This window comes from Lepisosteus platostomus, chromosome 9 (assembly GCF_059453375.1).
Source record: "Lepisosteus platostomus isolate fLepPlt1 chromosome 9, fLepPlt1.hap1, whole genome shotgun sequence".
NCBI classification, from domain to species: Eukaryota; Metazoa; Chordata; class Actinopteri; order Semionotiformes; family Lepisosteidae; genus Lepisosteus; species Lepisosteus platostomus.
Window position 1 is genome coordinate 26,085,384 of NC_142619.1, and position 14,336 is coordinate 26,099,719.

General features: G+C 35.5%; 1 protein-coding gene across 10 annotated transcripts in view; it reads left to right on the forward strand.

The window, feature by feature from the left end:
- osbpl8 (oxysterol binding protein-like 8) overlaps nucleotides 1-14,336 on the forward strand; it is a 126,115-nt gene that overhangs the window by 89,297 nt on the left and 22,482 nt on the right. For all 10 annotated transcript variants that reach the window (XM_088647295.1, XM_088647300.1, XM_088647302.1 and 7 more), the window contains 3 exons: nucleotides 8,843-8,913; nucleotides 12,106-12,186; nucleotides 13,531-13,632. In XM_088647295.1, the coding sequence (XP_088503421.1) occupies nucleotides 8,843-8,913; nucleotides 12,106-12,186; nucleotides 13,531-13,632 (254 nt within the window). The remainder of the gene's footprint in view (nucleotides 1-8,842; nucleotides 8,914-12,105; nucleotides 12,187-13,530; nucleotides 13,633-14,336) is intronic.

The window sequence follows — 14,336 nt, forward strand, 5'->3', positions numbered from 1 at the left end:
CTTTTAGAATTGATTGTTTCCAGGATAGTCAAGGAGCTCAGGGTAGTCATTTGAAATCTATCAAAATTCTGTTCATGCGTGCTCATTAGAATGAACCCAGCTGAGTGTCTCTCCTGAGGAAAGGTTTCATTGCACATTACTGTACACTCCGAATGTATCCTCTTCCTGGAAACTGGTATCTTTAGGCACCAGGGATTGATCACAACAATTCAAATTATTCTATTTATTTTTTAACTGGAAATGATTTGTGCAATAGCTTGAATGCTCTAGTTACTGTAAATATAGCCGTGATTGACCAATTGCACAGATTTATGTTTTAGGATTATACTGCATCTACTGCTCATTTTACAGGTGTTACAGGTATGTTTTCCTGCAATGATAAATTTAAGAGTTTCATTAGTGTTATTTTGTTAATATTTGTATTTGTGTTGTTTTATAAATCTTTGTTTTTATAAAGAAAGCTGTTGATTTTCTTTTTCTTTGTATTTATAAAGTTGCACGTCTAGATTATCTTTCTCAATACCTTGTATTACCTTTATGGTCTCAACATTTTGAATACATAAAAATATAATAATATGTGGTTCTTGGTATAAGGCTGTAAAAAACACCATTGTTTGAGTATGTAGTGTTTGCATAAAAAATATTAAAAAGTGCAATAAGTGAAGGTCATTGGGTCCCTCTAGCTCTAAGTTTTTGGAAGCTAATTGGTCTAGCTTATTCCAGACACACAAAAAAGCAAAAAAAGAAAAGACTCTTGTGTTATTTTATTTTTGTAGATTCTACTTAAGCCATTTGGTTTGAGTTTCAGTTGTGTTCTTGAGGAAGACAACTGGCCTGACGTTTGCCAATGCCTATGAGGATTTTGTCCATTTAAATCAGCTACCCTTTTAGTCTTCTTTAAAGGAATTTGCAGGGTATTCCTCCAAATCCAGGAAATAATAAATATAGTGAAGTGTTCTTCATATATATGCCATATATATTTCATATGCTTGTTAAATGCACAGGGATTAGTTATATTTCTGTTAATACCAGTGGCAGCAAATGCTGTGGCCTCTACAAAGTTACCATTATGTGGGGAAAAGTTTTCTTTAAGTTAGTGGAGTAAATAGAATTCAGAATTGTTTTCTAAACATTGTTATAGATGCATCCTGGAATTTGACTGAAATATATATATATACTGTAAATTTCATTCCACATTTTAAGAACTGAAAACTAATTTAACAGCAAATTTCAGCAAAATTGAAATCAATTATCCTCTGGTTATCACAAAAACCAGAAGGCACAGGATCCCCAGGGACCAGGTTTGAGAACTTCTGCCTTCAAAAGCATTCAGAAAGAAACATCATGAATTCCTGGTCTCAAGGAACTGCTATACAGTACAGTTTGTTAGACAATTTAAAAGAGCTAAATCTCTTCTGTTTAGAACCCACCCAGTACCACTGTGTTTGAACTATGGATTTCTCTTCAAACCTGATATATATTTTTTATTATACTTTTTGGCATAGAATTAACTTTTACTTGTTCCTGTGCAGCTCACAAGCTCTCACAGCTCCCCACTATAATCAATTAATAATGTACAGTAGACGAACGAGTAGGTATGACACTGTATCAGTCACTTTCATAATAAGCATCCTTATAGTACAGTGCAGTATAGTCTCAGTTGTTCAGTTCCACATTGTTAGCTAAATATTAGTCCTAGTGGTTCTTAAACCTAGCACAGTTCAGGATTTCGCATGGTAATTTCTAACCCTATTAAACCACTGATTTTTTTTATTGTTACAGTCAAACAAATAAAGTTTTGATAATCTTAATAAAGATCGCAGCTGAAATTAAATTCAAAGAAACAGGTGCATGTTAGAACCTGGAATGGTCATATGCATTCTCATAGTTAAAGGGTTTGCTTTTTGTGCTGTGGAATAGATGGATTTAGTGTTTGGTTTTCTGTCAGAGCGAAATCTCCCCGTTCTCTTATCAGCTTTGGAAAAAATAAACAATTGTCCGTCTTTTCTGCACACTGGGCTAATGGAGACAGTAGATTACAAATGGCCTTGTTTTGTGCACTGCCATTTTTCTGTTTCTAATCATATTCTAGGCTATTTTGAAAAACCACACTCCACAGACATCAGTAGTTCAAATGTCCTTGAAAAGGTTTTTAGGAGGACATCGTTGCATTTACCCTTTAAGATTTAGGATCACTGGCTCTTTTATGTCTCTATTAGTAGCTTAAAATTAATTTTGAAAAGATATTTTCAGGCATTCTTTGAATCACAGTGAAAATGTTAAGCTGTATTGTAGATAAAGTAACTTGACTATTGATATACTATACGTAATGTAAACCTGAGTTTACAGTATGTGTTTATGTGTTTGTAGACTTTATTCCTTAGTTTTCTAAATAATACACTCTCCTGAGAATTTTTACAATATTGCATCCAAGAAAAAAATAATCAGTAGAAACTGTGGTTTTCCGAAAAAATGTTTTCTAATTGACCTGGAACAGTTGATATGCCTCCTGGAATTTTATGAGAGATTTTTCTCTTCAAAATATTGCACCTTGCTACAGAAGCAGTCACAGTTGTGAATACTGTGTGCATTGTGTCACACAACTAAAACTGTCTTATACAATTAATTTAATGCAGTCTGTGTATAAAATAAGCAGTGTATTTTTTTTCTTGTTATAGTCTGTAATTTTTCCCAGAGATTCTTTATACTGGTGTGATCTTCTTTTCACCTTCACATGAAACTCAGCATTGGTACTCTGGAAGAAAATATGGAGTATACTGTATGTTTAAATGCTTCTTATATGAGAAATGAGTGAGGCCTGCCTTGAATTTTTATAAGTTAGGGTGAATGAGATCTCAAGTATGTGGATGTCGCAGACATGTCTGCTTGGAAACTTTAAAGGGTTTATTGAAAATAAAGTTTTATTTTCAGTTTTTCTGAGTGCTGTGCTCCATTTGATTACAAACAGTCTCCCTGCTGGAGCTTTAATCTCCCAAGACCTTTCTTCAAAGCTTTAATCTCCCCAAGTTCAGACATCAAACTTTATATAAACTGATGATGCTGCATGTCTGAGTACAAATGAGACTTCTGTTTAGCATTGAAGACATCAAAATCCTTCATCAGCAAGCTTCAAATGTGCATGCCTCTATTCCATTGATTCAGACTCACTATGAGTTTCTGGAGAATATATAGCACTCCCCCTACCTTGGGATCTGTCTTTCTTAAAAGGCTGATAATAGCAAAGAAATCAAACATCACCTAAAATCAAAAGTGCAGCCTTTCTCTGCCTAAGAAAGCAGATGTTTTAGGACTGTGGCATCACAACTAGAGCCAAGCTGATGGTTTACTGTGCAGTCATCCTTCCTGCAGTACTGTTATGAAACATGGTCAGCCAGTGACACTTAGAAGGACAGGTGTCAGTCACTGGAGTGGTTTCAGAAGACATGTCAAGTGGAAGGACAAGCACACCCACATCAGAAGTGAAGCACAGATCATCTGCCATCAGCTCGTTTCTTTCAGTTTGTTCATGTTGTCTGGCTGTCAAGACTCCAGGCTCCAGAGGAGGACATAAGAAGATTTCAACAATATGTAATAACTAAACAACACCAATCTTATTTCTTCAAAGACACTGACCATACCAGCACAGAATGAGAAGGCAAAGTAAGACTATTAAAGAGAGATCATTGTGACCAGATTGTGCAGTTCTGTTTTGGTCCCAGACTAGTCTTACAAGTCGAGAACTATAAGGTACAGACACTGAACAGAAGTATTAAGGCTAGGAGAATTTATATTTTCACTGAATCTCTAAATGTTTTATTTGTAATCTGAGGTTAAATAATTTTTTTGTAATCTCTTGGCTTGAACCCCCTTTTGTTTCTTGTGAAGCAACAACTACATATTTAGTTGTTTACTTAAATGATCAGGAAACACTGTTTATTGGAATCCTCTTTTGGTCCTTATACTGTATATTATTTTAGATTGCTAACAATGGGGATAACTATAGGATTTTTATGTTTGTCTTTGGATTCTTAAGCTATTTTATTTTAAAATTTGAGTATATCACTGCAGAGCACCAGAGTGATCCTTAACCAGGTTTAAGAGCCAGCAGCCATATCAAACTGAAACTTGAAACTTACAACTGGCAGCCCACTGAAGCTCAGCAAGTGTGAGCCTTGTCAGTACAGTACCTGGATGGGAGACCTCCTGGGAAAAACTAAGGTTGCTGCTGGAAGAGGTGTTAGTGGGGCCAGCAGGGGGCCCTCATCCTCTGGTCTGTGTGGGTCCTAATACCCTAGTATAGTGACGAGGACACTATACTGTAAAAAGGCGCCGTCCTTCGGATGAGATGTAAAACCAAGGTCCTGACTCTCTGTTGTCATTAAAAATCCCAGGGTGTAACCCCGGCATTCTTGGCCAAATTTCCCATTGGCCCTTAACAATAATAGGCCCCTAATAATCCCCATCTATGAATTGGCTTCATCACTCTGGTCTCCTCCCCACTGATAGCTGATGTGTGGTGAGCGTTCTGGCGCACAATGGCATCCAGGTGGAATCTGCACATTGGTGGTGGTGGAAGTGAGTCCCCCATTACCTGTAAAGTGCTGTGAGTGGAGTGTCCAGAAAAGCGTTATATAAGCGTAAGGAATTATTGTTATTATTATTAGAAATATATTATATATAGACATATATTGACACAATGAAGGCTGAACTTGTAGATCCTAAGTACTAGTGCTTGTTTTTAAATTTATCATGAGTCCGATATCTTTAATTAGAGAGGATATCCAATTAATTAAAGCAGTGTGGTCAGCGATTTGCGTTTGCTTCATGTCACTAAGCTCTTTCCCATTTAAATCACAGCTAATGTCAAGCACTGGGATTACAGAAGATGAGTTGACATCTTAAAGCAGCAGTTTCCAACTCTCTGGTTTAAATTGACATTAGACCATTAACAATTTCCCTTCTTAGTGTTGCCAGAAAACAGGAAGGATCTTGGAAGTCAAAGTACACTAACAAAAAATAGACAAGGAAATTCTGCATGAAACATTTCAGTGCTCTATTCAATTCAAGTTTTATTGTCCCATTTGGGAAAAACTGCTTTACATCACACTCGCAACATAACGACACAATTACAGACAACATTTACCAACCAAGAAGTCAGTGCAACAATGTTACAGCAAGATAAGGGAGAAGATAGGTACGATACATTGTTTGAAAGAGATATTGCAGTGATGATGAAAGATTTCCTGTGTATATTTATGTTACACCTGGTGAAACAGAGGCGTTTCCCAGATGGAATAAGTGTGAACTTGCAGTGGAGGGTGTGAGAGACTTTTGCCACTTACAAAATCATATAGTATCCCCTGGCCAATATATGTTGGACACGAATGAGAGCAGCTGCTTTTAGATAGTATGGAACATATGGTCCTGTAGATCTTTAATCCTTGATCTGTGGTTAGAGAAGCAGTATTTGTCCACTCAGGTGTAGGAATCCGTATAAATCAGTTCTCATTGGTAGTGCATGCAGAAGACTTCATAACCAACTTATGTATCTATTAACCATGTTGCAGTGTTTACCATGTACAATTTAAACAGAAAATAAATATTTCAGTAATAATGCAATCAGGAGATGCTGTGTTCACAAAATCTTTTTTGTAGTTTTTAGTATTGTTTTTGGCGTGGGAAATTTGTTTCCTTTGCAAGCCAGTGAAAACTTCAGGTTACAATTTCGAACGGTTAACAAGCTACTGTACCTCACTCTAAAAAGAATGAAAACAGATCGCACCCTTTTTCGCTTAGTGTTAATTAGTATAGCCATGGGAGTGACATGACTCAGTGGAGGGAAGAGGCTCCTGCAGGGGAGAGGAGATGCAGCCAATTAGTCGGTGTGGCTGCTTAAAGAGAAGTCCTGCAGGGCTGAAGATGGACAGCAGCCGAAGAGAGAGCCGTCTTCTTACAGCCCAGCTGGTACCTTCTGCCTTTCTGACTCGAGCTGTGCATGGAAGAGTTACTCTGATTTTTTTTTTGTTTCAAGACCTTTTTATTCAATGTTGTTTAGTAAATTTGGTTCTAAATATATTATGTGTGGTGAACGTCAAGTTAATAACACATTTTTACATTTTCAAGTCATTCTGTTTCTTCAGTTTTTTTAGTTCGCTAGTAGCCACCGCTGTCCATATACATAGTGGTGCTTTTCTTGGAAGAAGCAGCAAAGACATTTTTTTTTTGTTGTTGTTTTATTTGAAAAATTGGTCAGTTTGCTAAACTTACTTTTCACTCTTTTTTAACCCATTATATGTGAGGTATGTGAAAAGCACCGGTTTGATATTGAATGCTATTTGATTTTTTTATATATATAATGACATATTTATATATGATTTATATATAATTATATAATGATATATAATTTTTGTGTTATTTCTCAGATGAGGTTAGTTTTAACTACTGTTTGGATTTTTTGAGGACTAGGTTAGGGTAATACAGTATGTCTAAATATGTAAAATTATAAAATGTTAAGGGGATGCACATATTTTTTACTACACTGTAAACGGTAGGAATAGATTACATGAAGACTGGCAAGTAAATATATATAATATATAACATCTCTTGTTTTCCATCTTAATTGAACATTAGGGTCTTATTAATGAGTTTAAGAGGCCCTTTAAAAAATATATATTTTGTAATGGAATTGTTGCAGTTGAATTGGGTGGGACACACTGCCCTCTGTTCTGAAATAATGACAGTGGGAGCTGGTGACCTTTCCGTTAGCCCTTCACAAATCCGTGCCAGGAGAGACAAATGGAAATGAGTCAGGGAAACTTTGATGATCTCAAAATACTCAGGAAACCTGGGTTCTGAAGGTCGCGTCTTCGATCAATCAAAGACTGCTCCACTGAGGTGAAAACGTAAAGCGAGATGTCTGAGGCAGGCTGCTAGACAATGCGGAGAGTTTTAATATCCTGTTTTGCAAGGCATTTGGGGATTGAAGTTGAAATTTATTGATGATGCCCGAGAGGGTATGATGTTTCTTATTAATGAGTTCCAAGAAACAGGGCAATACATCATGTACCCACATTGAGCTGAAGGATAACTGTCATCTGTGGACTGTAGGCTGTTTTCAGTTTATTGTTATATAATACTGCTTTAAAGTTTTATTGAATGTTACAATTCATTGGGACGTTTACAGGGTAATTTTTGAAGCTTTTGTGCCCAGTGCCAGATTCGTTATCAAGTTATTTATTTAAAAGAAGATTTGAACATTGAAACGTGCATACTGTATCAAGAAGCAATGTTTTCATGAAGTTTTTCTCCCCCTGGTGATCTGAATTTCTGAAAAATGTGTTAAGAGAATATTTAGTTAGGTAAATCGCATCTGTTCCTTCACTGTTATTTATAGCTTTTCATTAGTTATTGAAGACCAGGTCATATATAGTCACAGAAAAGAAAAAGCAGTTAATTAAATTCACTCCTATTTTAGCCTCATTGAGATGTCAAGTTGCAGTTCTTCTTCGCTAATGGAACTGCAAGTATTATTAAGGTATTGTTTCTTTTCAAGAGAGTTTATGCTATCATGTCTCTTGTCAACCATCTTTGCTATGCATGTTGAGATCTTATTATTACAGGAGTCCTTGCTGGACTGTTTGCCAAGGATATGGCACTTCTCAGCTTTAGGGTGGTTGGTGGGGTGGAAAACAAACAGCTAATCTATGACCAATTTTTGTTGTTGTTCAGAATTCACAGTCTGCAGATCTGCTGTGGCTTTGGTGTTTCTTAGTTCACTGCAACATGTCCTGCTGTTAGAGAGGCTGAATAGGAAGAGTAACGGTCAACCTTAACTCTGTGTCTTCCTTAACCCTTAGGCCTCTGTGTCTGTTCAGTATGATGATGTGCTGAAGCAGTATTCTGGTTCCATGAGGTCTTTTCAGTACGGGATACAGTGTTGCTCATGTGTGCATCCTTTATCAGTGTATATTTTATAGAAATATATTATTATTAAAGGCAGGTGGAGCCAGCTGCCAGTTTAGGTTCTTAGTAGTTACTGAGTACCCTCTGAGTTCACAAGACATAAAGCTCTAGAGAGTCTTTGCTAAGCTTCAGATTCAGCAGTTTGTGGGGTTCACTGTCATTTCCTTGACTTTACAAACGGGGAGCAGGTAACACTGATGAACTTTGATGCAGAGTTCGGGAGATGGAAAATAACTGGGAGACTGGGAATCTCAAGAGATGAGACTGAAGGAGTTTGATGCAAGCCAAATGTATTTTAGGAGTCTTGATTAGCTAGAAACTATTTTTTGGTCACATTTCATAAAACAGGTTTATGTGAGCAGCATTGAATTCCAAGGATGCCTTTGTTTTGTCAAGTGCCTTGGTCTGTGGTGTAGTCTCTGAAAAACAAGAACTGAGCTTTAAGTTAATGTCTATAACCATGAAAAGCTTCTGACATTTGTCTGAAAGGACAAAATGCATTTCAAATTAGAATGTAAGGTATTAACTTCAGCTGCGTCAAAGAAAATTGAAGTTAAAATTGTGGTTTTCATGACACAGCAAATACATCATGGTTAAAACAAGATTGCATTGCCTTAAAATCTAATTATTTGTTTCATAATATTTTTAAGATAATAAAGTTCATACATTTTTCTTCATATACGAGTATTGCAGTAACAATTTGATTGTTTTTCATGTTCATCTCTACGAAATTAACAAATATTGTATTTTTCACACTTAAGTGGAAAACACTGTGGAGTTTCCCCTTGTGATCAGTTGTCAGGTCACAATGTGCCCTTTTTATACATGCAGCCCATGAGATTCACCGTTGCCTCACAGCTCTGTATGTTTGCCTTTGCAGGTTTTGAGAGGGGAAAAGACGATGTCTTACAGCTCAAAGAAGACTCCACTCATTCCATGTCTAAAAGCAAGGTATGAATTGCATAATTTGTATTTATTTTTAAATTGTAGTGGTTTGGGACACATTTTATAAAATAACGTGAAACAGCACATTTGTTGTACAGTACTGTACATTCGTAAATTCTATTGAGTCACACCTGCACTACCATTTTCTAGGATTTATGTACTGCTTCCCAAGGAGGAAGTTCTGCCATATACAGATATACAGCAGAATGAAGGGTGGGATGGAGCAGAAACAGCTAGTCGTTAATCAGAAAGGACTGTAATATGAAATTTTGTATAGTATTACACCAGGCCTTCGGATTGAAACACAGTCACTGTAGAAAAAAATAATCTGAAAGACGATATTATATGTAAGGACAAACGTTGTCGTCCTGCTCAGTGTATGACCAGGTGAGTGTCTGATTATCACACCCCATTGCCAGCCCAGTTGGAAGCACTGAAATTGATTATTCTGGAAATCCAGATTTGATAATAATAAAGCCTTTTTATTGATATGACTGACATCTAGCTGTATCCTTGTATACAATTTCTGAAGTAGCTTTTTTATCCTAGCACAGTTTTGGAGGACATAGGCTTTGCAAATATAAGACAACTATCTTTGTGGACACTGCACAAAAGCATTTACAGTTTTAGCAATTTTATTGGATCATTGTTCTGAAGACTAAAGAATGTTTTTTTTTTCAGAACTTCATCAGTTTCTTTTTTAAAGGGAAAAAAACATTTTATGTTTAATATTCATGGTATGACTATAGTTTATTTTAGGAATAAAGAAGACTCAATTGAGCATACCCACGTTTGTATTTTAACCTGCAAAGTCTGCAAAACACTATATAAGCTAAAACGTCTAAATGCATCACCCACAAAAAGTACATACTGTACATCTGTCTTTTCCATTTTAAAAACAAATTCAAGCTTTAGGCATTTTACTTTATATTAAAGCCTTTTTTAACTAAAATTATTTAAAACTGGAAAATTGTACTGGGGAATTCAGCTAGGATTTAAACTGAGGAACAGTCATAAACAATGCTGTATCTCTTGCCCATACTGAGCCTTTTTATTTAATTAATTATTTATTTACTTAATTATTGTCATTTATTTACCTTCATGTTTCATCTGCAATCCAGAGTCTGTGCCGGCATTTCACTTGCAATCTGTTTCTCCAGAGTTAACTTGCCCTGCAACAGTTTCTCACTTTCTCACTTTAAACATTTACTATGTTTCAATTAAAATCCAACCCTGAGTTCAAACCTTAGATTCCCATCCCACTCATTTTTAATCCTTACAAAATGTCCCTGTGTCTACCCTACATAAATCAGTAAATGTAATGCAATCAAATGCCATACAATACCTTGTTATACCAGTACTACTTCAGCAGGACATTAATCTACAGTACATTACACAAATGATGTTTGTATGTTCTCCCTGTGTTTGTGTGCTCTGGTTTCCTCCTGTAGTCCAAAGACATACTGGTAGGTTAATTGGCTTCTGGGAAAATTGACCCTGGTGTGAGTGTGTGTGTCTGTGTAGCTGTGTATGTCCTGCGATGGACTAGCACCCCATCCAGGGTGTATCCTGCTTTATGCACATTGCATGCCAGGATAGGCTTCGGCTCCTCCTCAGCTCTGAACTGGAAGGATGGATGGATTGATTAATTGATTCACAGAATTTCAGTGAAAACATTGCCAATTGATTGATCAATCACCAGACACCATAAATGCTTCCTCTGAAGTAACATTATTTTAGAATCACACTAACTACCTGAACTATGCTAAGGAGAACAGTAGATCTGACAGTGCCTTTTAGATGTTGAGATGTAAATGTATTTCCTAGCTGGATAAAAATGTTAATACAAAATAATAATCAATGTTTGTACTAGAAATAAAAATGTGTAAACGTGTTTAACTTGCATGGAATATGGTGTTAATTGCTAATGGCTATAATGTTATAGTGTTCAATGGCTTCATGTGAGAAGTTTAAGAATTTATCACAAAAATTCTCATCATTGTAAAAGAATACAATTTTTAAAAATGTATCAGCCCTGTTTCAGAAGAGACACTTTAAAATAATAGACGCTAAAAATATTGGGCCACTTCTTCAGCAACTTCAAATTCTAATGTAATCACTTGAAGCAGTAAGAGCATGTAACTTAAAAGCCTTTTCGCTATTCTCTATTTTATAAAGTGACATATTAAGGTTAAATATTTATAATTTTATGTTAATTTAATGTTCTTGCTGCCACTTCACTAGCATTTTTAAACACTGTTTTTTTCTGAAGATATGATATATTTTGTCTGAAAATAATTAGTGTTACATTAACATTTTTTTATCTAAAGTTAAAAAATATTTAAGAAATTATTTAAATAGCATTTTATTTTAAACAACAGTTTTATATGATTATTTTATAGAAAATACAGCTGGTTCATGACCATATTTTTGCCTTACAGTTCCATAGGCTGTAGACTGGGAGTTCATATACTGTAAAAGAGCAAATGGCAGTCTTTTTGTTAGACTGAGTTTTGAAGTCTTCATAAAATGCTGTCTTTGTCATTTCATAACCTTGACAATGGATATAATCAAAATGGGGAAAATGGAAGCTGTCATCTGTTAATTAAGTATAAATTGCATTTTACACTGAGCAGTGTTAATAATATATCTTGTTAGCCTAATCAACAAAGATGTCTGGATACACTCCTCTTAATCTCTTGTTCTCTACTTTTCTGTGTTCTAGAACCTAGCATTTGGGATGCTACCTTTAAAATGAACATAGAACTCTTTACTTTCCTATTAATAGTGTGATTTTAAGAATCATTATGCTATCATACTGGGTATAATGTACCAAGGTTATATGCATAGATTTTCTAAGCTAAAGAGCCTATAGAGCTCTGAATCACGAAGGAAACATTTTCTCTGAAAGTCTCAAAGTTGAATTTTGAGATTGGTATAAAAGTAGCCAGTGTTACTGTTAACTGTTTTCTGCTTCAGATTAAAATTGCATTAGTTCTTGTCTCTGATTATCCCTGCCACTTTACTTATTCATACACAAAAACTGAACATACAGTACGTTTAGACAATACCTATGTTGCACTCACATGCAACAATTTAAAAAAAAAACAAATTTTAAAATGAATAGTACTTTAAAAACATGGCAAAATATATTTTCACTGTGCAGAGCTGAACTGGTGGTTAATTGTGTCTTTGCAGTCGGAATCAAAGCTTTACAATGGCTCTGACAAGGATGTCTCCTCTTCTGGGAGCAAGCTTACGAAAAAGGAATCTCTCAAGGCAAGGACATTTAAAACATGGTTTACGTTCTTCGTGTTTTGTTTTTAATGAAGACATTTTCTCAGTGTTAGTAGTTACATTGCAACAACGATGAAAAAAAGACTTAATGGGTATTTCGAAGGAAGGATTAACCAAATTCAGGAATTAATTATTTGAGGTTTACTTAAAAGCTACATTGTACACCAAACTTAGCTTCTTTGGATGGCATAGTGTTCTTTCACGACATGGTTATTTTGCTGCATCCATGACATTTTCACTGAGATTTACGTTTTCAGGGCCAATTGATGATGGATTAAAGCACAAGCAGTCTAGAAATGGATGATTTGCCTGCCAAATCCAATAATTCAGCCTATAGTTACAGATCACAATAATTTTCTATAATATTTGAGGGTTAGGACGTGGAGCAGAGATTTTAAATTGACTTCTGTCATTACTTCTCTGCACCTTAAAATCACTTCCTCCTAGCTATTAAAAAACATTTATTATATGTGTAAAGCTACATTTAAGAATACATTATTTCACGATTATTTTGGCTTTGTTAAAAACAACATTGTTTCTACAGTTGTCTTTATCAGCCTTTTAAAATATTTTGGGAGGTTTAGTGTTTTCACGATCTGTATAAATAAAATAAGAAAGGGAACCATTTATCACATAATAGTGATGCAAAGTAGTCATTCACAAAAATGTATTTTAAAGTGTCTCATTAATACTGTACCTGTAATGTATCGTATACAGCTAACCAGTCCTCCCTTACAATCAAAACATTTATATCCTTAGCTGTATTATATGTTTTGATGCAGAAAAAATACATCACCTCAAAGTGCACAGCTGTTGAAGGAGAATGAATTACAATTAGATACTGTATTGTTTCAGATGAATAATTGTGTCTTCTATTCTGTATACATCGCATGTGCAAAGGTTTTAGACGCTTTGCATTGTTCTACTCATTTCAGTTAATGTTTATCATTCATTTTGCTGAAGCACAATTCTGTGGTAAATTTATATTTCAGTCATTCTTTTGTAAGATAGACCTGTATTTTGCAATGCATAACGTAGGGTTGAGTACTTCATATTTCCCGCTTAACATACAATCCTAAATTTTGATTCAGTTGCAATTCAGAATCCCAAAGCTCTGGTCAATGTGGATTAAACAGTGCTACTGTAAATGCTTACTTCTCATCCAAACTAAGCTGTATCAGCAACATTCAAAATGGCCACACTAGGTTCTCAGTAGATTAATGATGGTCTTCTACCGTCCTGTTTGTGTCTGTGAATCTCAGTTGTCAAAGGCTTTTGCACAACAGTGTACGTGTTGCTCTGATCTCTTGTTTGTGTTTGTTGTAGGTCCAGAAGAAGAACTACAGGGAAGAAAAGAAGAGAGCTACTAAAGAGTTACTCAGCACAATTACAGATCCTTCAGTTATTGTCATGGCAGACTGGTTGAAGGTCAGAATGCTACATTAATGTAAAACTACAAACAAAGCTGCTCTTAATAAACATTAATGTCCTCCTTAAACCTTTGTAACACAAAAAGGAGACAAGGAGCCAAACCGTTTATTGTATGAAGTAAGTTGGAGTGTGTAAATCTGGCATGGAAAATTGGAGTATTACGTTACCATGCATTAAATTTCTTTTTCTAGTCTCCCCCTGTAGTAGGAGAAAAACTACATACGTTACACTCATCTGCTTTCAATTACTTCACCCGGAGTATATTTAAGTGTTTGTCAGCAAGGGGAAACATGAAAACTAGCATAATTTAATTATCTGAATACCTTTCTGCGTTCTGTTATCTCAGAAAAGTTGCTTTCTCTAACCAGTTTAGAGCATGGAGCAGTAAATAGAATGAGGATTTTGTCAGTCCTTTGCCATTTCGAATTTGTGTCTGATCAGATAGTCAGGTAGTCCTTAATGAGAAAAGATTATAAAAATGCTGAGTGCAGTAAGGTAATACAGCAATAATGCGTACTGATGTATCAGACACTGAGATGTGGAATGTAATTGCTTATCCCATGTGTATTTGATGTCCAGCTTTAAAATCTGTGGGGTGGTCTTTCATGGGACAGAAAAAAGAGTTTTGTTCTACATTTTGAGGCATCTAGAAACTAGTCCTTTTTCTGGAACCCTCCTTTAAGCATCAGCACCAGGATGCT